Below are 27,348 nucleotides of genomic sequence, written 5' to 3'. Positions count from 1 at the left end.
CCCCTCGACCCGATACGGAAAATTACTGATTACTGGACAAGTCGCTTTGCGACGAATCGATTTTCTTAAAGAGAATTACGGGGCTTTACCATCCACATGATTGAAATCAGTTTGCCGGTGATTCAATTAAACGTCGGCACACACTTGGAGATCACGTGGCGAGGATATGAAGTGGGGACGTACTACAGCGTAATTTTTCTTCGTTTGACACACTTTTTCTACGAACAAAGGTCAGTTTCCGTGACATATTGCATAAAATCCAACTGGTGTGAATTCGTGCGCCAAGAGGCGTGGACGACTTTGATTTTTAATATAGCGTCGTCTGTACTGCCCTTCAAAACTCTCACTCGCTACAACATAGAAATAAACCAATGTCCGGCTCGTCTGTACCGGATACATGCTGTCTCACAACATGCGCCTTATGCGTGCACACAGAGAGTTCTGTCCTCGCACGACGTTGCCACAAAATGTTCCCCAGGCTGTGTTGACCTTTTTTTCCTCCTGGGATGACGCAAAAACTGTTGTCAAGAATTATACATACATTCTGGCAAGTTCAAGAAACTTTAATTACCACTTGATATGAAATCATCATCTTATGTTTCCTATAGTGTTTGTACCTCTTAGGAAACGTTTAACTTGCTATATACTCAAAGGAAAAGCTCGCTCTGAACAGATGTAAATCACACCATGTTTATCAAAGCCATCAGTCGTGACATTACACTTGTCACTTCAGTAAGCCAGCTTTGATAAATTAAAATTCGAAACGTGGCTCCGAAGTTTAGGGGACTGAAGCGAATCGCTTTGAAATTGAGGCACGCATAAACAGTTAAATTTTGTAGCAGTCCCCCAAGCCACAGCTTGGTCTATTTCCCCACAAAATGAAATCTTACCTAACTGACGTCCACTACTAGGACTTGCTTCACGTTGTATTGATTTACCAGACGGGCCTGCAGGTCCGGGGGGTCCTGGTAATCCTCTGCTGCCTCGTTTTCCCTGGGGTCCAGGGGGACCCGTAGTTCCCTTTCTTCCTCTTCTACCAGGAGCACCCTGGGGACCAGTAGGTCCAGGTGAACCGGGAAGGCCTGGAAACCCTCGTGGTCCTGAATAACGTAATGAAATTAACACAAGCTCACTCATCCTATATACGGGAACTGAAATGGGCTTAACTGAAATGGGCGTGAGTCAATTGCTTCGTGTATTAGAAGACTTATGGACGTTCGCGCTAATTGTTTCTGCGCATCCTTAGGGTGGCCGTATGGTTGGCCATTCGTTTCAAAATTACGACAGGGTATACGCGGGTTTTTCTGCCGCGTATACTTGTTTACATACGTTACGTATGGGCTTTAAGCTCATATATACGACCGTTTAGATCGCGTATATACGCATTTTTAAAGGGCCACACATTTACGTAAATTCAAGCGCGGGGATATGCGAAATAAATGCCCAGATATACGCGTCCTACAAGGACCCATATATACGCGTGCTAAAATGCGCGTATATGCGGGTCTCGTAAATTACGTTGTATATGCCAGCACGAAATGTGCCTTTTAAGAGAATGGCTGTTCGTGTATGATAGCAATGAAAATTACTTTAACTAAAATCGTCAATATGGCGGCAGTGGTGAAATGGTTTGTCTTGTTCTATCTGCTATTTAATGTTTGTTACTGCAGCTCCCCCAGTGACTGAACTTCTAGAAACAGTTATGCGTCTTTTGCATGACTGTTCAAGATTTTATCCTCACGCTAATCGTAACATGGTAGAGAACTTGATTGTTCGTCGTGAAGTTGCGGTGGATTCTGTTCACCGTTTAGGACAGAGGTGCCCAAGCGAATGCTGAGAGAATTCTGCCTCTCGAATTGTTGGTGGGACAAATTCAATACTTACTACATAGATGGGAAATGTTTGCGGTTCAGTTTTGAACTTGAGCAATCTCAAACTACACAAAGCTTAAGCAGTGGAAAACAGTTTTATAAAGAAAAAATTATATTTGGGTTAACTTTTAATCATGGATTAGCGTTAACCGGCTTTCGAACAACCCGGCCCTGATGATTTCAGAAATAAGACTGAGGTGGGTTTTCCAATTCTGGTATCAGTATCATGCTGGGTCATTTGCGAAGTAGAAACATCTATGTTCAGCGTCAGCGTGTAAGGGAAAGTTTTTTTTCGAACTGACCCAGCAGGGTCTGATTTGAGGTAGTTCAATACCATCACAAGGCGTCAGGGGACCTAACTCTCTGGCACATGGATGGACTACACTGGTACAATGGTTTGTAATACATGGTGGTTTTGACAGGGCTTAAGACTTTAAGTTGTGCAACAAAAAATTCTGCTGCGACTGGGCTCACTCTGTTCTTAGCTGCTGTACAAAGTTATGGATTGCCCTCTAGAGTGTGTTCAGACGAAGGGGATGAAAATTTAGAGGTAGGAAGAGCTATGCTATGGCACAGGGGATTTAATAGGGGAAGCAAAATTGCTGGGTTGTCTGTACAGAACCAGTGAATTGAACGTCTCTGGAGAGAAGTCTTTATTGAAGTCGGTCAGTTCTACTACACTCTGTTCTACCAGATGGAAGAAAACGGCATCACAGAGAACTGGACAGAGCGAAGACTTCTTCGCACTAAATTTTTTATATGTATAAAATTATTTACACAACAAAATAAGCAGAAAAGAGATTTCTTTGCCCATTTTTTTTATCAGTAATAGAATGAAACAAATATTTTTAGTAAGAAAATACAGAATAAAGTTATACGTACAAATTTGTTTATATAGAACAGTACAAACTTTTTTGCAAACTTTGTAAATATATTAATTCCCACGCACAACCAATATGGGTGAACGCAGTGATTTTACAAGATATATCTAATACTGGAAATACTAGCTGTCAGGGACACATTTGATGATAACACTCAACCAGATGAATTATCTGGTGGAGATCCAATAGGACTTACACTAAAATCACATTCTGTTTCCTGAAACTCCCCTTGAGGTATTGATATATCATGGGCTGGACGACCCACTCTTCCATTAGAAGCTGATGCAGTCGGCAAAGCCCTAATGGGAGTACATTGAGGTGCATGAAACTGCTCTTAATGCAAACATTTCCCACCTAAGTAGTAAATATTGCATTTGTCTCAACAGCGACTCTAGAGGCCGTATCCTCTCAGCATTCGCCTTGGTACCTCTGTCCAATAAATCAACTAAAGGATTAGTCTGCGTAGCTTGGCGGTTTAGCAATTTTTTAAGCAATTTGAGCGCGAGCGCACAAAGCGACAAAGCCGCGAAAACGAGCAGGAACCCCCAGGCTCCTCGTGGCTACGCCGCATTTGGCGCTCGTTATCGCGGCTTCGCCGCTTTCTTAGCGTTCAAATTGCCTAAAAGCCGCCAAGCTACGCAGGCAACTAAACCATGTACAGAGTAATCCTCAGCAACTTCATGATGATTAGCGTTAGGATAAAGTCTTAATCAGTCATTCAAAACACGCATAACTGTTTCTAGAAGTTCATTCACTGGAGAGCTACAGTAACAAACATTAAATACCAGATAGAGCAAGACAAGGCATTTTACCACTGCCGCCATATTGATGATTCCTAGTTAAAGTAATTTTCATTGCTATCATACACGAGCAGCCACTCTCTTAAAAGGCACATTTTGTGCTGCCATATAAAACGTAATTTACGAGACCCGCATATACGCGCATTTTAGAACGCCCATATCCCCGCGCTTGAATTTACGTAAATGTGTGGTCCTTTGAAAATGCGTATATACGCGATCTAAACGGTCGTATATATGAGCTTAAAGCCCATACGTAACGTATGTAAACAAGTATACGCGGCAGAAAAACCCGCGTATACCCTGTCGTAATTTTGAAACGAATGGCCAACCATATGGCCGAACACAGTTTTCGCGCGCGCTCTTGCTGACGCAATTCAGCGCGCGCACAAGGATTGCAAGAAACAAACATGCCGTCAATAGAGCGATCATTTGATTTACTCAACACCCACACTATCTGTGCTATTTTTCTCTATAATTGAACCCAGTGTATTGATGGCTTTAGTCTTTTATTACAAAGATATGTTAGAAAAGGTAACGATGCAAAGAACCCAGCAATTCTCAGCTTTTTCTTTGTTACCGCAAACTCACACGCCACGTCATCCATGAGCGCGCGGACTCAGTAATAAAATGAACAATAATAGGGCAAATGGTCATTGCTATAGCCTTCCCTGGATTCAACGATCTTAGACGTTCGGTGGCCCCTATTTTTCTTTTCAAGGATCATTTTCTCTACCAATTTTCTACGTTTGGCAAAAAAAAAAAGCAAATCTATCGACTAGAAGTTTGAATTTTTTTGCAAAATGCACCATTAAATTCCGTTCTTCTTAGCTCTTTGTTTATCTGCGCGACGGTTTCAAATGCCTCTTAAAGGGTTATGTGTCACTGACTGGAAATATCGAGAATGCCTGGCCAGGCTTGAAAAATCGAAAATCCTGAAACTTTGCCTAAAGAACGCTTTAAGGGAACTACTTTCGAAAACATTATTCCGATCTTCTAAGAATTTAAACTCTTCGACAAATTCGCAAAAAAAACGAAAATACAGCTTTTTGCTTATTAAATATGCAAAAAAATACCTGGAAAATTGACAAAGTTCGCGGTAGTCGCATTAAAACAATTTGCAAAACTAGAACACGGGGTAAACTTAGCATAAGAGCTCTACCTCTCTTCTATCTAACAATAGGAAGTTTTAAGATTTTCAAGCATTTCGAAGGGTTCTGTCGACTGTCGAAGAATTGCCATTTCAAGCCCCTATGAAAACAACAAAAAATGCGTAGTTTTACCGGGCTTAAAACGCATCTTGGTATCTCTGATATGGAGCCAAATACGTACTGTGCAAAACTGTGTCGCTTCTACTATAATAATACTATAAATTCTGGGCAATCGAGGTTCAACAGATAAAATGCAAAAGTTCGCGACAGTCTCTTCTCAAATTTGCATAATGCGTTATGTTGAAAGAACTATACTGTTGAGCTCGCTAGTCTGTTTTTGTTCCATTTGCGGGCCATGCTTTGTAGGAAATATACCAAAAGAAAGTTGATACATGCCAATATTTCAACATCGTTTTGTCAATTCACACAAAATGCATAAAACTGTAGAAAAAGCCAAAATACAAGTTAAAAAGAGGCTACACACAGTATTACGTGACTAGCGTCACGTACACTGTAATATATATTTTCAATTAGCTCCAATTGGAATTTCTAGATTGTTGAAGTTTAGACACTTGTTTATTGTGTTCTCGAGGAACGGGAGATCGCATCCTAATTTCGTTTCGGCCTGTCTGCAGCCGCGGGAAATCGAGATATTTCGTGGAGACTGCAAATTACCCGCATCTCTTGTTTTTTTTTTTTTTTTTTTTTAGAGGCTTTGGGCCTCGTTTTCGTGTCCATCTGCTACGTCATTCTTGCTATCTTTTGTTGCTTCTTTCCTTGTTATCGACGTTTTGGGGTTTTCCTTGAACTGCGTCTACTCTGATTGCATTCGCAAAAAAGGGAATGCAGTCCAAATGCAGACTGGAGTGAGACTTTTTGGCCGGGCGAAAAGAAATCACATCATCGCACATCACGTGAGACGATTTGCTTTTTCGATCGCACACGATCACTCTTTTCAAATTGTAGTAGTTTTGATTCTGGACCGTGCGTGGCCTGTTTGGTCAGGATGCAAGATGTCGTACCTTTGTTACATAACTGGGACAACAATTGTTCTGATGTTGTTCGCGAACACGACTTTGAACCGCCTTAGCTTTGGAATGTTAACCATGGGAATAGCTATATTTCACTGGCTAGTCTGATTGCATTTGTTGACTTTAGTTAATTTCCAGTGACCACAAATATTTCAGTTTCCAGCGAAGTTGAAAATTGAATCGATGGAAGAGCACTCTAAAGCTAAGATCTAAAAGAGTAAGCCAGAACTAATGGGCAGCAATGTAAATGCTGACTATTTTTATTAATCAGCAGAAATATTGGAATCAGTTGCCAGTAACACGGAGTTTATTTACGATAAACCACGGATAAACCGGCACTCGATTACAAATGTTTGCTGATATTTGCGTTTCCAGCTTAGAATAGTAGATGAAACACAGGTATACTTTAACCAGTTAAAATGAAAATGAGACGATTAGCATGAATTTTGAAGGGAAATGTTTATTAAACTTGCGAGTTTTCCGAAACTGGAGCCGTCACCCGGCGTGTCATCAAAGGTCATCAAATCGCAGGTTATAGACGGGACCAACTTCTAACAATAAAGCAGGGGAATCAAATAATCCACAGAAAAATTGCGGCCTTTGTCATTATGTTGACCTGTTATATCTGTCCATGAAATTTCAGCTGTTCACAAAGAAAATGATTTCAGTCAGGGATTTCAGCAATAGAGAGCTATTTAGTTACATCACACGTACAGGCGTAGAACTCGCTCATAATCGGGCGTCAATAAAACCAGGAACATGGAACATTCCGGAACATCTCAGAGCATCGAACTGATTTGAATAATTATGAGAAAAATATCTAAAATTAATTTTTCTAAAGTAATAATAATAATAATAATAATAATAAACAAAAACAAAAACAAAAACAAAGAGAAAGACAAAGACAAAGACAAAGACAAAGGCAAAGACAAAGACAAAGACAAAGGCAAAGGCAAAGACAAAGACAAAGACAAAGACAAAGACAAAGACAAAGACAAAGACAAAGACAAAGACAAAGACAAAGACAAAGACAAAGACAAAGACAAAGACAAAGACAAAGACAAAGACAAAGACAAAGACAAAGACAAAGACAAAGACAAAGACAAAGACAAAGACAAAGACAAAGACAAAGACAAAGACAAAGACAAAGACAAAGACAAAGACAAAGACAAAGACAAAGACAAAGACAAAGACAAAGACAAAGACAAAGACAAAGACAAAGACAAAGACAAAGACAAAGACAAAGACAAAGACAAAGGCAAAGACAAAGACAAAGACAAAGACAAAGGCAAAGACAAAGACAAAGACAAAGACAAAGACAAAGACAAAGACAAAGACAAAGACAAAGACAAAAACAAAAACAAAAAACAAGAACAAAAAACAAGAACAAGAACAAGAACAAAAACAAAAACAAAAAGCAAAAATAAACTGGTATCAGCTCCAAGTATGAAAAGATATGTTTTGGGGGTAGGGAGTCGGTAGGGGAGGGGTAGGGATGGTTGGGCATTCATTCAACTGACCACAATGAGTGTAGGGCTATCTTCTTTCCCACCAATTGCGTTACGCGGCTTTACAGCACTCTATTTTTCAACACAAAAATGAACTATTCGGACGATGAATAGAGCATATAAAGGAGTTCTGGAAGCCCGAGTAACAAGTAAGTTATTGTTAATAATCTAGTGGTAGTGATTCGCTCGTCATGATTCGACCTCGAGGCTACCACTGCTCTGCTAATTTCGTAAATGATGAGATATCAAGTTAAAAGACTATTTTCGACAAAATTTAAGGTAAAAACCTTGGTAGCATTCATTTAAGATAAGTCACGATTTTCAGCTTTTAGCGGCGAAAACAGGTCGACGATTTAACTCCCGCATCACGTTTCGCATTCAACAGGTATTAAAACAAACATTATATGCAGCACATAAAATGTCATTTTATATCGAGCCATTTTCTTGGCTGGTAATAGACGTCAAGGTTATTTCGGTGGAGCAGGAATGGCAGATCACTTAGGAACCTCCAATCAGATGAAAGTGGGCAGGCGCACTGGTATTACTTAGATCGCGTGCACTATTAATTTCGGCCTCCTCGCCATTCAACGGCAACGCCACGCTTAACAGAACTTTCAGGTTTCTTAGGCAAGTACAATAGTTCTCTTTCCCCTTTCTTTGTCCGTTTGTTAACCTGCTGAGTGGGATTTAGATTCTGCCGTTTAACTTTTGCTATGGGAAAAGCACGTGTTCTAATTTTGGGCCATTCCTTTATCCGTCGCCTTCACGACCTAATCGTTCACTCACGGGATCATCAGTACACTAAAAAGTTTATTATAACGACAGCAGACTTCATTTGCAAATGGCACGGTGTCGGCGGTCGAACGATCGCCAAGGTTTTAAAATATGATTTGAGTGTCATTAAGGAATTTGGCCCCGATATAGTTATTTTACAGCTAGGGACAAATGACTTGGTCGATTCCTCCCCCCCCCCCCCCCCCCCTTACTGTGGGTTCTTCTCTTGAACATCTAGCTACCTTACTGCACGACGAGTATAAGGTGGACCTGATTTGTGTCTGCCAAACCCTCCGTCGTTCCTCGTCCAACGTTTCATTTAACAAGAATGTTGGATTATCGACTAAATACCTAAAAACGGTACTCGAACCTGTCCCATACGCATTTTTTTGGTCTCACAGGGGGTTTTGGCAAACAAAGAGTTCATTTTTGTGTCGTGATGGCGTTCACTTGAATGGTGGGGGGCAACATAAATTATATTGCAGTCTACGAGGGGCGGTACTCAAATGCTTGCGTTTACTGGATGATATTTAGCTACTAATTCTTTATATAAGCTGGTCACCAGTTCCGTGATTCATTTTTCATGGCTTTTATTGCTGTGTTGCGTTCGCAGCTGTTTGTACTTCCATTGGAAGTTTATCTTACCGACATGTACAATTTGGACTATGCCCTTATCTTGTCGGCTGTCTTTAATGTCACTATTACGTTAATGGGGTACATGCTACTTTTCTTAATTTTAATGGCAGCGTGTTATTTTTATACATTCCTGCCTTTGATTGCTGCCCCCTGATTGACGCACGTATTGTTATTTTTGCCATGATAGCGTGACTTTTCCATTAAGTGTACAACCCTCTTCCGGCCGCTTATCGCGTGCCCAGTGCACTTGGTTAATGTCCTTGCTCTGTTTTGTGTTTAATCCGGAACTTGGTCTTCGACCTGCTTAAAACGTATTTGGTTTTGATGCTGGACTTATGTGTCCTTGCATTGTTCCGCGCATTAGCATTTTAGTTTCGCCCTCTCGTTTCTCTCCGGGACATTCTCGACCCCTCCTTTATTGATTTTCGCATCCTAATTTGAATATATATATTACACTTTCTGCAAAGCTAGGTCCTCTCGTAAACGCCCGACTAGCAACGCCACACGTGGTCGTCCTAAGCGTGCCCGACCGATTCCCCCGACATCGACAGCAACAACTGGCCCGCCTAGCATAAGCGTCGATATGGAGGCGCTGACGGCCTCTATCACAGCCGCGGTAACCAATGCAGTACAGGCCGCCATGCAGACGCAAAAGCCGCCCACAAGTGAGACCCCAGCCAGCGCTAGCGAAAGCACTGCCGTGTCGGTGGAAGCGGCGGTCTCCGACCAGTTGGCACTGATAACATCCCCTACGGCAGGTATAACAAAGCCCGACTCCTCTGGGGCGTCTTCTAGCTTAGAAAATTCAGGAAAACAAGTTTTTTCAAGCCTCGCCCTCGAGCTGGGAGGAGGCGTTACGGAAAAGATTAAGGCCAAAGTTTGGGCTAATGAGTACGTGGACTTCGGTCTTCTACTATCAGTAGCCCCAAGTCCTGACCGCTACTCCATCTCGATCAATACTTATACTCCCAGCTTGGGGGCTCAGCTCACCCTTGAACAATCTAAGCCTCCGAAAAAGATCACAAATATTAATCAATGGATCTCTGCATTTAATACTTTCGTCGCAATATACGTAGTCAGATTTCCTCACGAGACACCTAAACTAATGAAATATTGTGAAATCGTCAGAGATATAGCCGCCAAATTCGGTGATTGGGTATTTTACGACGAGCAGTTTCGCCTTCTCCGGCAAACTGCTCCTAACAAGTATCCTTGGGATGCAGTACACTGGGAGCTCTGGCTAAAGGTGACATTTCGTGGACGACAAACGTTTTCAATCGGTGACAGGCCCCAAGGCACTCGACCACAATCGCACCAGTCGCCATTTTTAAAAGGAACATGTTGGGCTTTTCAGTTGGGCCGATTCTGCGGAGGGGGATGCAAATTCGACCATAAATGCTGCAAATGCGGAGCAAAACACCCAGCCACACGTTGCAATGCCGAGGGTCAAAAGCGCGCCCAATCTCCCTCCCAAGTTCCATCACAGAACTCCACAGCCGATAACGCCCGTAAAGGAATATCGACTTGAGGAGCTTTTAGAAGGTTACCCCTTTCAGTTAAAAGTGTATCTCATACACGGTTTTAATCTTGGTTTTCGTATCCACTTAGAGCGGGAGAGACGCGTTTTTGAACCTCCCAATTTAAAGAGTGCCATAGCGCAGCCGGATATTATTCGTGATAAACTCGACAAAGAAATTAACGCGGGTCGAATAGCCGTTCCTTTCCAGAATCCACCTTTTCCTGACATGTTTTGCTCACCTTTAGGCATAGTTCCCAAGAAAAACCCTTCGGAATTCAGATTAATCCATCACTTGTCCTTTCCCCAGGGTTCTTCTATCAATGACTCTATCCCTAGCGAAATTTCTTCCGTTGTGTATGCAACCATCAACGACGCTATATCCGTGCTCAAACGCATGGGGAGGGTTTGCTTTATGGCCAAAACTGATATGAAATCGGCTTTTCGGATTATCCCAGTCCACCCTGACGATCATCCTTTGCTAGGCATGACATGGGAAAACCTTTATTATTATGATCGTTGTCTGCCAATGGGCTGCTCCTCTTCTTGTGCCATCTTCGAAGCATTCAGCACCGCACTGGAATGGATCGCTATACATCGTCTGGGGGCCTCCAGCATACTGCATATCCTGGACGATTTTCTATTTATCGCTGACACCAAAGAAAAGTGCCAGTTAGATCTTCGTACTTTCCTAAATATGTGTCAAGCGATCGGCGTCCCCATCGCCGGGGAAAAAAACTTGCGGCCCCGATACCTCGCTACAGTTCGCGGGTAACGGTAAGGGTAAGGGAACGAGATAAAAAAACAATTTAGTAGCGATTAAAGTCAGCGGCATTTTCACTGAATCATCACAGGAGACGAAAATGAACACTAACACAAATGCGATGACAGAAATGGTCGCTTACAATAATGTATTTTCAAGCCATCCTCAATCGCTGATGAGTACAGACAATTCTTGATGGAAGGTGTGAGACTTTCTCGGCTCGTTCTGTTGAAACTTGAGAGAGGAGAAAATTGAACAATTCGGGTACGGGGTAAAATACCTAATTGTGCATACGTTATGTGGACATTGTAGTGTCATTTGTTGTCGTATTTTGGCGAGATGTAGTTCAAGTTAAAGCGCAATGAACACAGAAAAATGCGAATGAAGAAATGAAACTGACATGTTACTGTCGCGCCTCCGAAGCGATGCAGATTTAATCTACGCTTGGCAATAATTAATATTCATGATGCTAAAAATTCAGCAAGGATATCCATTAAAGGAAAGCCTAATTTGCCATCGAAAAACAGTAGCAGAATGTATTTCCCTAGTCAAATGTTGCTATTTTAAATACCCTTTTTGTGCCAGTCGCAGGCTAACTTTGTTATGGCCGTACTTTTTTACCATTCTTCTGGCGTAATCGGTGTTCCAAAATTCCAGCAATGCTGCTAACACACCATCGTGTCCTAACGTCTCCTATCGTAATCGGCGTTCCAAAATTCCAGCGACGCTGCTAACACACCATCGTCTCCTATCGGCCTGTTAGTGACGGAATGCGAGCTTCAGTGAGCTTTTGTTGACAAATTATATTTTGACATCGGCAACCGCAAGAAATACCAGCTCTGCCGCCGAACATCGAATTGCCCGTTTCCAAACGCTCAAGGTTCTTTTTCTGGTAGAAAACAATTCTTAAGGACACCTTTTGCTTTGTCATCCTTTTATTTTACATAAGGCAGGCTCTGCCTCCCGCTTATTACGGAAGAGTTTTGTTGTCCCTTTCCACGACCTCGCAATTATCCTCCATTTTCCATACCACGCGCAGGTGCTTCTTGTCAGAATCACGTGATTATGGTCGAATCATGACGGGCGAATCATGTACGGGCGAATCATGTTTCAAAAACCCGGGTCTATACACTTCACTAAAATTGGCTCTAAATTTTGTGTTTGTTTTTGTTGACACTGTTATCAGAGCTCAAGCAGTCCGAACTAGTTTAGGCAAGAAACTCAATGCCGAAGAGTTTTTATTTCTATCTCATGGAGAAACAATTTCCTCATGATAAATCGTGTACACCCATATCTTTGATTTAAAGTGAGGAATTGAATAAAGAAATCAAACTCGCATACTCAAATTTTTCGGTCTGATTAAAGAGTTCGAACGCTACCACCTTGAATTTCTATGAAGAACGAATAAGGGACAGTCACGTGATTAAACTGATGGCGAACGACCTGGAGGAATGGATTAGTCTTCTAAGTTGCGAGCCTCCACTCATTATTATTATTATGATTATGGTGATGATGATGATGATGATTATTATTATTATTATTAATATTGCCCCACTTCCTTTCATCGGTGTTGAACTTTAAACTTAGCTCCCAGAATCAAGACCAGCGTCTACGTAAAACCAACTAATACGGGTCTCTTACTCCACTACAAGAGCCACGTGGATAATCGGTATCAGCGCTGTTTAATTACCACCATGCTAGATCGAGCTTATCGCATATCTTTCGACTGGTCGTACTTCTCACAAGAATGCGATCGACTTGAGACCCTATTATTAAAGCTTAAGTACCCGAGGCACTTATTCAATTTGGCTGTCAAGCAATTCGTAGATTCCAAGGTAGCAGACCAGCAGCACATTCCATCAACCGAAACGACTACACCCACCATCCGAGTTATCATACCATTTAATGATCAGGCCTCTGCTAATGTAGTGAAGAAATGTCTCAGGAACCTCAGCTCAAAAATCAAGACCACAATTTAGCCCGTGTTCATCAGCAGAAAACTCAACGAAGACCTTAAAGTTCGAGAAGTCAAACCAGCCACTGCTAACCAACATTGCCTAGTTTATAAATTTCAATGTAACCTGTGTGATGCAGGATATGTTGGTTACACTTGCGGCCACCTCCACGAACGCGTTGATGGACACAAACAAAAATCGTCGTCAATTTGTAAACATTATTTGAGCGAACATAACTCGAACGTACCTTCTTGTCTCTCAGAACAAATCTACTTGCTTACTAAATGTTCCAACAAATTTGATTGCCTATTTAAGGAGATGCCTTTTGTAAGGAAACTTAAACCATCCCTAAACGTGCAAACGAAATCGATTCGCGCAAAGGTATTCTCTTGAAGAACTTGTGAATCTTTGTTATTATGGTAATTCGTAGAGACTGTATATAAATCAAATCTTCGTTCGCATTATTTATTCACTTTGCCTTGGGAATGGTGTCACGATGACGCCAAAATGTCGGCTTTTAACATTAATATTCACTTGCTTATGTTTTAAGAAATCGTTAGTGATCAATATTAATATTATTATTACTATTACTATTACTATTACTATTACTATTACTATTACTATTACTATTGCTATTGCTATTGCTATTACTATTACTATTACTATTACTATTACTATTACTATTACTGTTACTGTTACTGTTACTGTTACTATTGCTATTACTATTATTATTATTATTATTATTATTATTATTTTGTTAGGTTTCGTTTTGTTGTTGTTGTTGTTGTTGTTTTTATTTTCCAAGCTGATACCACTTTATTTTTGCATAATTTAATTTTTGAAAACTTAATTTTACATATTTATTTCTCGTAATTATTATAATTATTCGATGTTCCGGGATGTTCTGGAATGTTTCAGGATGTTGCGGAATAATCCATGTTCCGGATTTTATCGACGCCCTTCATAATCTTTGATTACTACTAGTAATAGAAACATATAGGGGTCACTCTTTCCCATTTATACACACTCGATTAGTCTACAAATATTGGAAAGGAGACTGGTCTTTCGGTTAGTTAGACCTGGTTCAAGCTTGTGCGATAAGGGGGACTGGTCTTTTAAAGTAAATTTTAGACGATATGTCTCAATTTTGATCTTGATGGGAAAAGAATTAATTAAATGCAATAAAATAACGTGATCCAGTTGGACCAAGCAAGGAGGTTTTTTGGAAAAACAGAGAAAGACTGCTCGCTGTCTATCCCGCGATCTGACCTCGGTTGGAATTAGCATAGTCAGACGTCGTGCTTCTACCTGCCGAACTCAAAGGAATTTGTCCTAAACCGCGTAGTATGCGTTCCCTTAAGAAGAAGCTTTTCCGCAGTCTGACATCGCGTAAACTGGAGTGAGAGCAAAATATTGATGAGGCAGGGTTGTCGGGGCAGATTGCAGAAAAGCTCAGCCTCGTAACGTTTCTTATGGGAACGCTTGCTACGCAGGCTAAATTTGTCCTCGCGGTGGTTTCAAACGTCGAGTCTAAATCAGTCGTGCAGAAGATCAGAAGAAGTTTGCTTTGCTGATGAACACTTTAAAAGACTACAGATTTTAAGTTGCTTGACATTGTTTACAATTTGTGTATAATCTGTACAAAACATAACCGATATATGTAAGCCTTAAATAACTTTTGAAGATGGATTTCAACTTTAAAACAACGATTTACCTCATACTGAAGAATGGGGAAATTGACAAAACTTTTACGTGAGCGGGACTGCCAGTGCCACTGTTGAGGACTCGAAACACGGTTGTATTTAACCATCAATTTTTCTTTTTCCTTTGTTATCTGGCACTATTAACGCTAGCTAATTGAAGAGGCCAGCAACAACGACAAAATAATCAAAGAATAGGCCAATTCCGATATACTAAAATTCTAACTTGACTCCTAGGCTTAGGAGAATAAAACAAAAGAAATTAATTATTCATCCCTCATCCTCGATGCGATTTCTTTTGTTTTATTCACCTAAACCTCGCAGCCAAGTTAGAATTTCAATATGTCGGATTGGCCTATTACTGTAGCCCTTCAAAACGTAGCTGGAGCACCACTGTTAGAAATATATCTAGCAGTTATTCTATAAATTCGTAACTTAGTTATGCAAATAAGTTCACTTAGCCTCAAAAACGTTTGCATTTACTGGCGCGCGTTCTTACGTACTGCCCAGATTTTTTATTTTAAGTATTGATAACAGAAGGCCAAAAGTGACTCATAGTATTTATTTGGATTCGATATTGGGCAAGCGGAGATGCGTTTTATACCCGTAAAATTATGTAATTTTTGCCGTTTCCATAGGAGCTTGGGAACTGAAACTGCAATTCTTCGACAGTCGACGGAACCCCTCAAAATTTATTTTAATGTGAAACTCTCAATATGCTTACTTTATCCCGTGTTCTAGTCTTCTAAATTCTTTTGATGCGAATACCGAGAACTTCGACTCAAGCGCGACTGTAGTAGCGAGGTTTGAAACTATGCACTCAGTTCGGCAGGCTGGATTAAGTTAGAGGGGCGGATCCAAGATTTTTCTTATGGCGTAACTGACTGGTGAGGTGAACAAATTTAAAAGCGAATACGAAGAAGGAGGCTTCTTCACAGAGGGGGGTGCGCACCTCGTGCACCATTCCACTTGATCCGCCCATGAGTTCGGCACGACTTCTTATAGCACGGCAGTCCTTGTCGTGCCGCACAGTACTGGCTTCGAACGGCGTGCTCTTGCCGTCCCGAACTGAATTCGTACCCTGCTGTTTGAGCTGCCGTTGCCTTCTAGCTTTTAAAATGGCCTTCAGCAAAACAAACTTCCTCCGATCTTTTGCGCGACTGAAATGGAAAATTTTCGCACGAACGTCCTTAACTGGCGCATAAATCTTACCTTCCACACAAACTATCCTTTCATTACTCGTCTCCTCTGTCAGATTCTGTTGATTTAAAGAGAAAATTGTTTTGAAATTAATAGTTCAGAACTGACTCGTTATTTTGATTTATTAGCCTTTACAAACAATAAAATAGCTATAGATTATCAGAACGATTAGATATTGAAAATTATAGCCTCATTTTGGAATTAAATTCAATAAAATACTTAAAGTCAAAGCAATACACTTTGAAATGTATCTGAATTTCATTGAGTTGTAAAATCGTTACTGGAATTTGAGAAGAATAATTCGAACTTCCATAATTCAATAACTGCAAAGATTACGAGTTCTGTGATACAAAATAGAAATAGTGCCGACGAGTTGAGCGTTTAGGTATGTAATAAAAACCGCGTGAAAGCTTCAGATAACCAAATAGATAACTTTAATCTTATTAGAGATGTCTACTTGTTCAGTTGTACACCAGATTAATCCTCGGAAGGACAAGTACACCTCCCCTTCTTAAAAGGTTTTTTCGTAATTTTGATTCATTCTGTGATGCTGATACTTTGATTATTGTTATTCTTCCTTGTAGATATTTTGATTCATGAACTGTCCTCTCACTTTATTGGACATACCTAGGGCAAGCGCATTTTGGTTTGTCCGTCGATCTAAATTTGGGGCGTGTACTTTGATAGGATCCTGCGGATTAATTTCCTACCTTTTTTTTCAGTAGCATTACAAAATTGGTACCCAGTATCGAACTTTTGGGTTGTGGAGTGATTTGTAAATTCCGAAGTCGAGGGGAAATTCGATCTCAAATTGTACTGAGTTTAGTAAACAATTCCGATCCTGTCTTCGACTCCGGAAGGTGACACTATCTATTCAGCAAGTGATTTGTTTAGTGGCAGTGTTAAGCTTTTTATGTTGGAACTCTGTGTTGGACTAGCGCACCGGACCGAAAATGCAGACTTAAAGGCATGTGGATGTCATCTACTTAACACAAAATGATTTGTTAATGTCTAATTGAAGAGAACATCCATCAGGTGGATTCAAGAAAAACCCCCACCCACCCCTCCACATCTTGCATCATTTGCTTATTCTCTTGGGGGTTAATTTACAACGATGTCAAAGTATTTACCGCCAGTAATAATTCAACGCTTCAAGTTATGTTTTTATGCCTCTATTGAAAATTAAGCACCAAGCAATTCGAAATAACCTGTTATTGTATACAGAACTTGATTTTGCCACGCGACCATATTTTACATACATACATACATACATACATACATACATACATACATACATACATACATACATACATACATTTTACATACATGCATACATTTTTTTTACAGACATACATAAATTTTGAAAGTGAAGAATGATCATCGCAGTTAATTTTCCAATTTAAGCAACTGGAAAGAAGAAGCCTGAAAAAAATCAGGGCTTCAACGGGATTCGAACCCGTGACCTCCGCGATACCGGTGCGATGCTCTACCAACTGAGCTATGAAGCCACACATTGGGAGCGAGGTCAATTAATTGAGTTCGTATCTTCCCGTGAGGAGTGAAATGATGTAAAGTTTATATGAAATATTTCATATTTGAACTGCGGTTATAGATGAAAGTGAAGAATGATCATCGCAGTTAATTTTCCAATTTAAGCAACTGGAAAGAAGAAGCCAATGTGTGGCTTCATAGCTCAGTTGGTAGAGCATCGCACCGGTATCGCGGAGGTCACGGGTTCGAATCCCGTTGAAGCCCTGATATTTTTTTTTTTTTTTTTCAGGCTTCTTCTTTCCAGTTGCTTAAATTGGAAAATTAACTGCGATGATCATTCTTCACTTTCATCTATAACCGCAGTTCAAATATGAAATATTTCATATAAACTTTACATACATAAATTTTGTCTGCAATGTTTCCAAAGCATTATATATTTTTTTAAGATTCGGAATTTTATGTAGGACTCTTCCTTTTATTTTTAATCGGATTACATATTTACTTATCAGGGTTAAACACTAAAGTCAATTTTGCTCTTTCTCTAACGTCTTAAAACAAATCAAGAAATAAACTAAGTTTGGAAAATTCTGTCCCTGGCTGTGATTACAAATATTTTCCCTCGGAATTAGAAGTTAACTTTTATCCCCACCGCGGTACAAGGGGGGAATTGATGGAATCCACCACTGGGTTTTCATTTTGTTGACGTAAAGTGAAATAAATTTAATGATCAGCCCTGAGCTTATTGTAGAAGATAATACCATCTTTGTTAGGTATGACGTCATGTGACCTCACACGAAGGCATTTGATCGGCCATCTTGGATCCGATATTTTGGATTTCACTATTTTCTCACAAAGTCAAGAAATAACGGTACAAAAGCAAGACATACTACCACAACAAGACGTACTACGAAAGCAAGACATACTACAAAAGCAAGCCAGACTGCTCAGGAAATGTACACATTCGTAAGTTTCTGCAATTTGAGGAAGAAAACTGGAACAATACAGAATAATGTCTAAAAAAATTGCTTTTTAGCCAGACCTAAATGAAATTCGCAAGTGCCAAGGGAACGTCAAAAATGATGGGCACACATGCATTTAACATATCAAAATTTCTGCGAAGGATGAATGAGCAGCTACTGAGAGTTTCAGCTCCTTAGACTAAATCGTCTTTGAAAACACGTTATACGTCCAAGGGTTATTGCATATGATGCAAAACATGTCTGAAAGGCAGAACAGCATGTTGTACAATGTATGAGCTACAAGTAGAATATAACCCCAGAATGGAGCTGTCATTAGGATGTAATTGTCAATCGCTTCATGTGACTACCATGTTGTTGTTGTACTGAGTATTAATCACACGAGGCAAAAGAAGAATTGTAATAAAACTGTCAACCGATTGCATTAAATACAACTGGAATACCGCTTTTGTTACTTAGGCCAAATCAACGCCAACGGCAAAAACACAAACTTAAAGGCACCCTTGTAAACGAAAATGTGCAACCAAAACGGGCAAACGCCACCCCATTAGTAAATGCGAATGCACACGCCAACGCAAACGAACGCAGACGCAAACGCAATCATAAAATCATAGAAAACAAAAAAGAAACGCGGTTTAAAACAGCTGCCCCACACCCTCGCGTTTTGGCTAGTTCATATCTCAAGCACCGGGTTAATAATTTGCTAAGCCTTTAATCTCGACCAACTCAAGACAAAGTGAAGATTCTGTAAACAGACTAAATGCGGCTTAGTTTCCTAAAACTAGGATGTCATTTTTTCTGTTGCCACAGTCGCTGAAGAATATCAAACTACGAACTATTAGATACTAGACTGCACTTACTCTTAGCACTGATTACCAGCCCAACTGAGAAGACAGTATTGTTGTTTACTAAGCAGGAATTGCGTTAATTACAGCTAGAACATTTGCTCAGCGAGAAGCGCTACGCACTATTGATGCTCGCAAATCACGACCTAAGATTAACGTTAACGATGTCTATTCAAGACATCATTAACAAAAAAAGAAGCCTAAGCCGTGTATTACACTGTATTATAATAAAGTTTCCATATAACGCGCGCTCTGATTGGCTGAAACAGCGTGCTTTATCAGAGAACAGAGCACGGGTTGATGACGGTAAGTTGGCTTCCAAATTTTTGCTTCGGAATTTTGACAAATATGACCCAAATTAAACATCCCCTGTGACGCAGACAAACGCACTGGAAGCGAGCTATTTTTCTGCAGTAAATATGGCTCACAGAGACCATTGTTAGCAACAGTAGTGTTAAAACTGTACTAAAATAACAAGTTTTGCTAGATTCCCGCCGACAAAACATGTAAAGCTGTAGCGAAATACACAAATTCTCAACCTAAACAGTGCTTCCATAAAGACATTAATTTTGTTACGAAGGCAGAAATTATACTGAGAAGTAAAAAAACGACAGAAAACAACTGAACTGTCTCTGTTTATGATGAAAAGCTTTATTTTTGTAAATTTACAATTAAAAATGCTCAATTGCTCAAACAACACTTACATGTAGTGTAGTAACGTTCATTCTCCGGTCATCTCAGCGAAGTAAACCGACGAGTGGTCAGTGCAAAACTTGTTCTGATATTCTCTTCTGTGCTCGAAGTAGAACCAGTGGGAGCTGTTAAGTCTTTCTAACTTTTACGCTAGTTCGGGCAATCTTGCTGCATGCGGCTACAAGCCGTAAATAACTGTAGCTCCTTTCAAATTCAACCCGGCATTTCACATTTTCATCCACAAGCTTTGAGCTCTGCGTTTCGTAATTTCCACTGGAAAAGTACTCGTTTTCATGGGCCACAATACGGCCGGATTCCTCTGGACTATAAACCTTTACCTGCCTTGAGATCCGTATTTAAAAATTAACTTAAAAGCGAACTTTGAAGGCATCGTTCTTCTCTCGAAAGCCGCTCAAACTTCTCGAAACTGAAAGCTTAGCTGAAGTCCAGTTTGTGATTGACAGCTGCCGCTTCGTTAGCCAATCAAATTATTTGAACAATTCTAACAAGGATTGTGATTGGCTTATTTTAGCGTGCTTTATCAGAGAACAGTGCACGGCTGACGCCACTTTTGCTCGTTTGGAAAATAAAGTTTGGTTTGAAAATTCAGCCGAATGCATGGGGAAATTATCTGATTCTTTATCATAAAACAAATAAAGAAGCCTCGACTGTGCTCTGTTCTGTTGTAAAGCACTTAGGAAGCGGTAGCGCACTCAAGAAGTAGGGAAAAACACTCTCTTTCGTGCTCTACCGCTTCCTGCGTGCTTTACAACAGAACAGAGCACAGTCGGGGCTTCTTTATTTGTTAAATAAAACAAAACGGGAATTTGAGAACACGAGGGTAATATAGAAAGCACGAGCCGCAGGCAAGTGTTTTCTACATTTCTCGAGTTTTCTCAAATGTCCGGAATGTTTTACCAGAGTGTAATAAACGGCTCATGTGGCGAAAAACAATAAACCACGCTTTTTCTGTTTCATACTCTGATAAAACATGGGTTTTTGACCAATCAAAGCGCCGGCAAGGTCCTATCCATATCATAAATGAAAATAAAATAGCAAGAGGGCATTAATGAAATTTGAATTTGATCTAGGTTAATTATGATTAAATTATAATAGCAAAATAAAACTCGCACGAAAAAGTCAGAGCGAAAAAACTGATCAAAACGTAAAATTCGTTATGGTACCGTGTAAGACAAAGGGAATGTTTGCAAACTGCTTAAATGGTTTGTTGTTGTTTTGCTTTGTTTTGTTTTCTGTTCGTTTTTATTAATTATATTGCCTATCCTATTCAAGTTTGAAATCTTTCGCTGATCCTTTTAAGAAATATGTAACGTCCCAATGTGTTTTAAGTTTTATCCTTGGCAATGATTACCGACACGGTTGGCCGTACTGGTAATGTTGTCCACTAAGTTCCCACTTAACAGCAAGCCATCCGCTCCTTGGCGGGCGTCGAAATTTGACAGACTCATTACGTTTCATTGTAAAAAAAACAAAGGTAAGTTTGAAAGAGCTTTGATCAATTTAAAATTGTTTAGTTCGGCTTGTGAACGCCAAAAAACAGGCCCTGATAATCGAATTGGGGAGTGCGTGGATTTGACACGTTCAATCGGTTTCATAAAATTACAAGCGTTCCAGATTAGCTAGGGCTTTCATCACACAAGTCAAAGCATGTTTCTTGGAATGATCAACTCCTTCTTTGTCATGATAACAACGCTTAACTTAAAAACAGGGAATGGAGAATCCAGGAATGAGGAATGGGGAATGGGGAATTTTGAAAAGCGCAAATCTTTGAAACGGGGAATCTTCAAAAGCGGGAATCTTTGAAACGGGAATCTTAGAGAGGGGGAATCTTTAAAACGGGGCATTTTTAAAAGAGGAAATCTTCAAAACGGAAAATCTTTCAAAGAGAAAATTTTTAAAATGGGAAATCTTTAAAAACATGAATCTTTAAAATGGACAATCTTTAAAATAGAGAACTTTTAAAGTGCCGAATTTTTAAAAGCGGGAATCGTTGAGACGGGGAATCTTTTAAAGCAGGAACCTTTGAAACCTGGAATCTTTTAAAGCGGGAATCTTTAAAACTGGGAATCTTTAAAAGCCGGAACGTTTAAAGTGGGGAATCTTTAAAAGCGGGAATCTTTAAAACTGGAAATCTTTAAAATGAGGAATCTTTAAAATGGAGAATCTTTAAAATGGGGAATCTTTAAAAGCGAGTTTCGTTAAGGTGTCTCCATAGGGTAATCATTTATGGCGTTGCTGTTTTTGCATTCGCTTTGTCACCTAGTCCTCTCAAACTTATTACATGTAATAAGCAATGATTACATATATTTTGCTATTATCTCTGTTAAAATCTGGGGATTTAGTCTTGAATTATAAATGCCCAAACAAATGTGTTTTTTACTGTTTCTATGGCTTTATTTGTGATTTTCATGAATTTCCTTCGGTAAAATCTTCCAAAATTTTCACATCACATCGCTTCCAGTGGGATACGAATTTTAAACATGAAAAAAAAAGTAGGGTTTGTAAAGGCAGTTTTTTCGATATTTTCAAATTCGTGTCTTTTACCGCTGCAAAAAAATCTGGTCTTACAGATTTCCCTGAAAAACTAGCTCCGACTAAAGTAAAACATTTACTACCAATCTGCCGAATTTAACGGAATTTCACCGAAGGAAACGCGAGAAAATTTACTGTCAGTTTTGCTTTTTTGTGCTCATGTTGACGTAATAAAATATCGAAAAACACTGACGTTTTCCTTTGAGCGCGCGCAGATTACCTCCTAAGCGCTCGTGCGATCGTAAAACTATAGGGAGCCACCTTAAAAGGGGGGAATCTTTAAAAGGGGAACTCTTTAAAAGAGGGAATCTTTACAATGGGAAATCTTTAAAAGCAGGAATCGTTCAAAGCGAGATTCTTTAGGATGGAGCATCTTTAAAAGAGGGAGTCTTTAAACTGGGAAATCTTTATCAGCGCGAATCTTTAACGTGAGAAATCTTTAAAATAGAGAACCCTTAAAATGGGGAAATTTTTAAAAGCAGGAGTCTTTAAAACGGGGAATCTTTCAAAGCAGGAACCTTTAAAATCGGGAATCTTTTAAAGCTGGAATCTTTAAAACGGGGAATCATTAAAAGCCGGAACGTTTAAAGTTGGGAATCTTTAAAAGCGGGAATCCGCTTTTAAACATTCCCAGTTTTAAAGGTTCCCGTTTTTGAAGATTTCCTGTTTTAAAAATTCCCGATTTTAAAGATTTCCCATTTTAAAGATTCCCCGTTTTAAAGATTCTCCGTTTTATAGATTTCCGTTTTTAAAGATTCCCCATTTTAAGGAGTCCTGCTTTTGAACACTCCCCATTTTAAAGAGTCCTGCTTTTAAGGATTCCCTGTTTTAAAGATTCCTCATTTTAATCTTTAAAACGGGAAATCTTTAGAATGGGGAATCTTTAAAAGCGCGAATCTTTAAAACGGGAAATTTTAAAATGGGGAATCTTTAAAACGGGAAATCTTTAAAATGGGGAATCTTTAAAATTAAAGATGTTTAAGAGGCGTCCTCTGTAATTTTCAACTATGGCCATTTGGACCAGAAAAAATCAAATTCCTCAAACTTTCTCAGATGAATGGTCTAGATAAGTGATTCACAAAAATATAACTTTCAGTTCAATTCGATTCGTATTTTAGCACTGGGGCCACCATCTTAGTTTTGCTCCTCTGAGAGGGCTTTCAGCGGCCATTTTAGGGCACATTTTTAACAATTTGCCATACAAAGAAAACGATCTAAATCCGGGTAAAAACCGTTTATTCGAAACCAGCAAATGTTTCTTGTTACATTGAGAGGCTGTTTTGGCAATTTGATCATCACCTGATTTTTCTACAGAATTTTAAAATTCTTCCCTTTCGGACTACCCATGAAGCGCCATAAAAAAGGCGAAGTTTAAAGGAAAATATCGCCAAAAGTACATCACTTGAGATCCCAAAACTACCCTCCACTTAAAGAGCAATGTCTCACCTGTAAAAACATGCAATACAATTTTGGGGCAGTTAAAACTGCAAAATGTTAGAAGAAGAAGTTTAAGCTGTGCTTTTGTGAACAAAGACCGCCGTCCTAATTAGCATAATAACATGAAAATAACGATGCACAGAGAAAATAATGATATATTCCACTTACCTGGCGACATGTCGACAACTGGATGTTCCACGATGCCTCATGTTATATTTCCAGTATGTTTCAGCCACATTTTCGGTGATTAGTGTACGAAATCACTCTCAGACATCGCCACGGTTAAGCAGATTTCAACTCTCCGAAGCCCGCTTCATAACATCTATCAATATTATTTGTCTTTCGCCTCATAAGCCGCCGTTTACAAGAAGTTTAACAATTTGCTGAGATCCTAACTGACCCAGAAGTCTGTTAGCAGCCTTTAAGATCCTCCTCTTAATCGAGGATTCTCATCAAGAACTCGTTTAAGCTCAGTTCTGTTTTGATCTGTTGTGCACCCGCCATTATTCCACAGATTGCGTTACATTTGACAAATGCACATTCCAACGGGTAGGAGTAGGGTGGGTAGGAAGTGAAAATGTAACCGACATTAAAGCCATTTTACGCATTTCTGTGGCTAAACTAGTAACTGGCTTTCCCAGAATGATCTGAGAACGATTTGAACATGAGCTTCTGCTTGCAGGTATTTTCTAGGTTATTTTTGCAGGGTAAGTAGGGGGGGGGGGGGGGTCGTGTATTAGAAAAAAAAAAAAAAGAAAACCATAGACAGTATCAGGTCAAAAGAGTATGATCTGTGTATCTTGATCAGCTTTATCAGTTCATCAGTGAGGCTCTATTCGGGGTTTTCAGGATACTGAATATTTGGGTAAAAAGTTAATAGGATGCAAGAAATTTAGGGGAAATATTAATGGGTTAGAGCATGTTTAGATCAGATAAAACAGGATATTAATTGAGTAGGAAATCGTTTAGCTGGATTTAACAGGACACAAAATATTTAGGACAAAAATTAACAGGATAAGGGATACACCGACACCCCTCCCCCGCTCCCACAATGGGGCCTCAACAATGGTCAGCTGTTTAGGATAAAATAAATGTATGTCAACTGCTATGAGCATTTATTCTGGACTCTTAGTACTTATATCACGGTGGAATATGAAAGTTTTGTATCAGATTTTAGGGGTCTTAAGGTTAGGTAACGCAGCTCCTTGTTAGTAATTTCGAAGCCCACACTTGTTACACTGAATAGATAGATAAAGACGGGGCTGGAGAAATAAACACAGAATGAAATGTGTCCCGAATTCTGTACCGTTTAACACGAATTTCTTACATGGTAACCTTTGTGTCTGCAAAGAGATCGAGGCACAATATTCCACACTATATTTGTAAACAACTGTCCTAATCTCATCGACAGCCATTAGTTTTTGACGGAATTTTCATTTATAACAAATAGAATACGGATAGAACTCCAATAGAAAGCCTCTTCCTTGTGCTTTTTTTGTTCAGCATTATACTTGTGTCTTTCGCTGCCCGAAATGCCATCAAATGCTGCGAAAGGCAACAGACTGACAAGCAGTGCGCAAGAAAAGTTTTTTTCTTGGGTCAGGAAACGGCCATAAAAGTCGAAGCAATTACTGTAGCACAAAAGAGGAGGCGCTCAAAAGATGAGGCCAGAATTAGGCGGTTCACCTGTGATGAGTTCCTGACTCCTTGCCACGTTTAATCCTTCCTCTCGAGAATGGCTTCAAAGCTCAGAAACAGACAGGAGAAGGTCCTCCAAGAAGACACAACAACCGCTGAGAATCAAGCTGCAGATATTTTTGACAAGTGTCAGTTAACTCATCCAATTGCTTATGATTCATTCAACTTGTGTGCCTTAAACGTATCCCTAATTCTTTAAAAAGCTAAGCGTCAACATTAGTGCTTTGCTTGATAGATGCGGGTATTTTAAAGCGCGCTGCATAGGGTTGAAAACCAGTCTTGTGCAGACATGCAGCTGTGCTCCATCACAGAACTGAACGACATTAGCGGCTGTGGGGTGCGTCAGGCTCATAACGAATGGTGCCTACAAAATACAAAGGTGTTTTCGCCAGATTAAGAAAACGTGGGAAAAGTAGATCTTAGCCAGGGTTATAAGAATCCACAAAGAAAACTGGGGGTAGTCATTAATTTTTCCGAGATAATTAGCTACTGCTGACGGTAGTATTTTTCTGAAAAAAGGTAAAGATATTTCTTCACAGATTCTCCTAAGGTTCGCCTTTACATGCAGAAAACTAAACATATTAAAAAACATCTTTAAACTACGTGGTAAGTGGTAACATAAAAACCACTTTTGATATGTAATAACAGAATCGTCGCAACAGCACTCCTCTGGCTTAGCCAAAATACAGTCTACATAACTTTTCCTCACAGCCAAAAACTAATGCTTTGTCGAATAGGCTTGCCACTTCCAATTCATATCATAAAATGTAGCTGTAATCACCCCTTTGTTAAAAGTTAAATGAGTTGTTTCATCCTTTCGAAAACTTTGTCGGTGTCCGTTACATTTTTCCTGTTACTTTCCAAGTAAGTTAAACATTGACGTCTCTCGCAGTTGTTTTGCGCGCGCATTATGCCATCTACAGTTGAATTTCAGTATGATTTTTTCTACGGATACGATAAAAGCTAGTTTTTCAGCTGGAAGCCGTTCACAGTTAGTGCTTAGCGATATGCTGCTTTTCTGGTAATCCCGGTTTTAGTACAGGCTCGTAAGTTTAGTACGAAATTTGTTTCGGCCACAATAGGATTTTTTTTAAGTCGCACGCTTGGTAGGGTAGTTAATTACGTCACTAGCTCCAACCCAAGCGCGCGCCTGGCGTTTAAAACATGCCTAAAAAAGAAGGTACCGTCCTTAACTCCCTTCAGTAATTTTCTGAGCATTTTCTTTTCTGATGCAAAAGTGAAACGGCTAAGAAAATGAAAGAAGTTTCAATAAAACGTCACTTATCATTACTTCCTGCGCACTATTCGTCAGTCTGTTGTCTTTTGCAAAATTTGATGTCACTTCCGGCAGCGAAAGACACAACTGTCCCGCTTTATCTGATCTAAACATGCTCTACCGCATTAATTTTTCCCCTAAATTTCTTGCATCCTGTTAATTTTTTACCCAAATGTCCAGTATCCTGAAAACCCCGAATAGGGCCTCACTGATGAACTGATAAAGCTGATCAAGATACACAGATCATAATCTTTTGACTTGATACTGTCTATGGTTTTCTTTTTTTCTTTTTTGTTTTTTTAATACACGACCCGACCCCCCCCCCCCCCCTACCCTGCAAAAATAACCTAGAAAATACCTGCAAGCAGAAGCTCATGTTCAAATCGTTCTCAGATCATTCTGGGAAAGCCAGTTACTAGTTCAGCCACAGAAATGCGTAAAATGGCTTTAATGTCGGTTACATTTTCACTTCCTACCCACCCTACTCCTACCCGTTGGAATGTGCATTTGTCAAATGTAACGCAATCTGTGGAATAATGGCGGGTGCACAACAGATCAAAACAGAACTGAGCTTAAACGAGTTCTTGATGAGAAT

At 39.7% G+C, this 27,348-nt stretch overlaps 2 protein-coding genes and 1 pseudogene across 2 annotated transcripts in view; 2 read left to right on the top strand and 1 right to left on the bottom strand.

Moving 5' to 3' along the window:
• Positions 1-27,348, bottom strand: part of LOC110068142 (hemicentin-2-like) — a 206,275-nt gene that overhangs the window by 173,832 nt on the left and 5,095 nt on the right. Inside the window, exons 2-3 of the mRNA XM_089271128.1 lie at positions 15,796-15,841; positions 891-1,100 (exon numbers count right to left, since the gene is read on the bottom strand). Coding sequence (XP_089127254.1) covers positions 891-1,100; positions 15,796-15,841 — 256 coding nt within the window. The remainder of the gene's footprint in view (positions 1-890; positions 1,101-15,795; positions 15,842-27,348) is intronic.
• LOC110066090 (uncharacterized) lies at positions 9,086-10,190 on the top strand (the record flags this gene model as incomplete). Its single annotated transcript, XM_020773292.2, has 1 exon — positions 9,086-10,190. A coding segment is annotated over one exon (1,092 nt), but the record flags the coding sequence as incomplete, so codon positions are not given.
• LOC149105177 (uncharacterized) lies at positions 12,623-13,276 on the top strand (annotated as a pseudogene).

This window comes from Orbicella faveolata, unplaced genomic scaffold (assembly GCF_042242905.1).
Source record: "Orbicella faveolata isolate gen_17 unplaced genomic scaffold, um_ofav_v1 contig_34, whole genome shotgun sequence".
NCBI classification, from domain to species: domain Eukaryota; kingdom Metazoa; phylum Cnidaria; class Anthozoa; order Scleractinia; family Merulinidae; genus Orbicella; species Orbicella faveolata.
The sequence above is the reverse complement of the archived record's forward strand: the minus strand, read 5'-3'. Positions and strand labels throughout refer to the sequence as shown.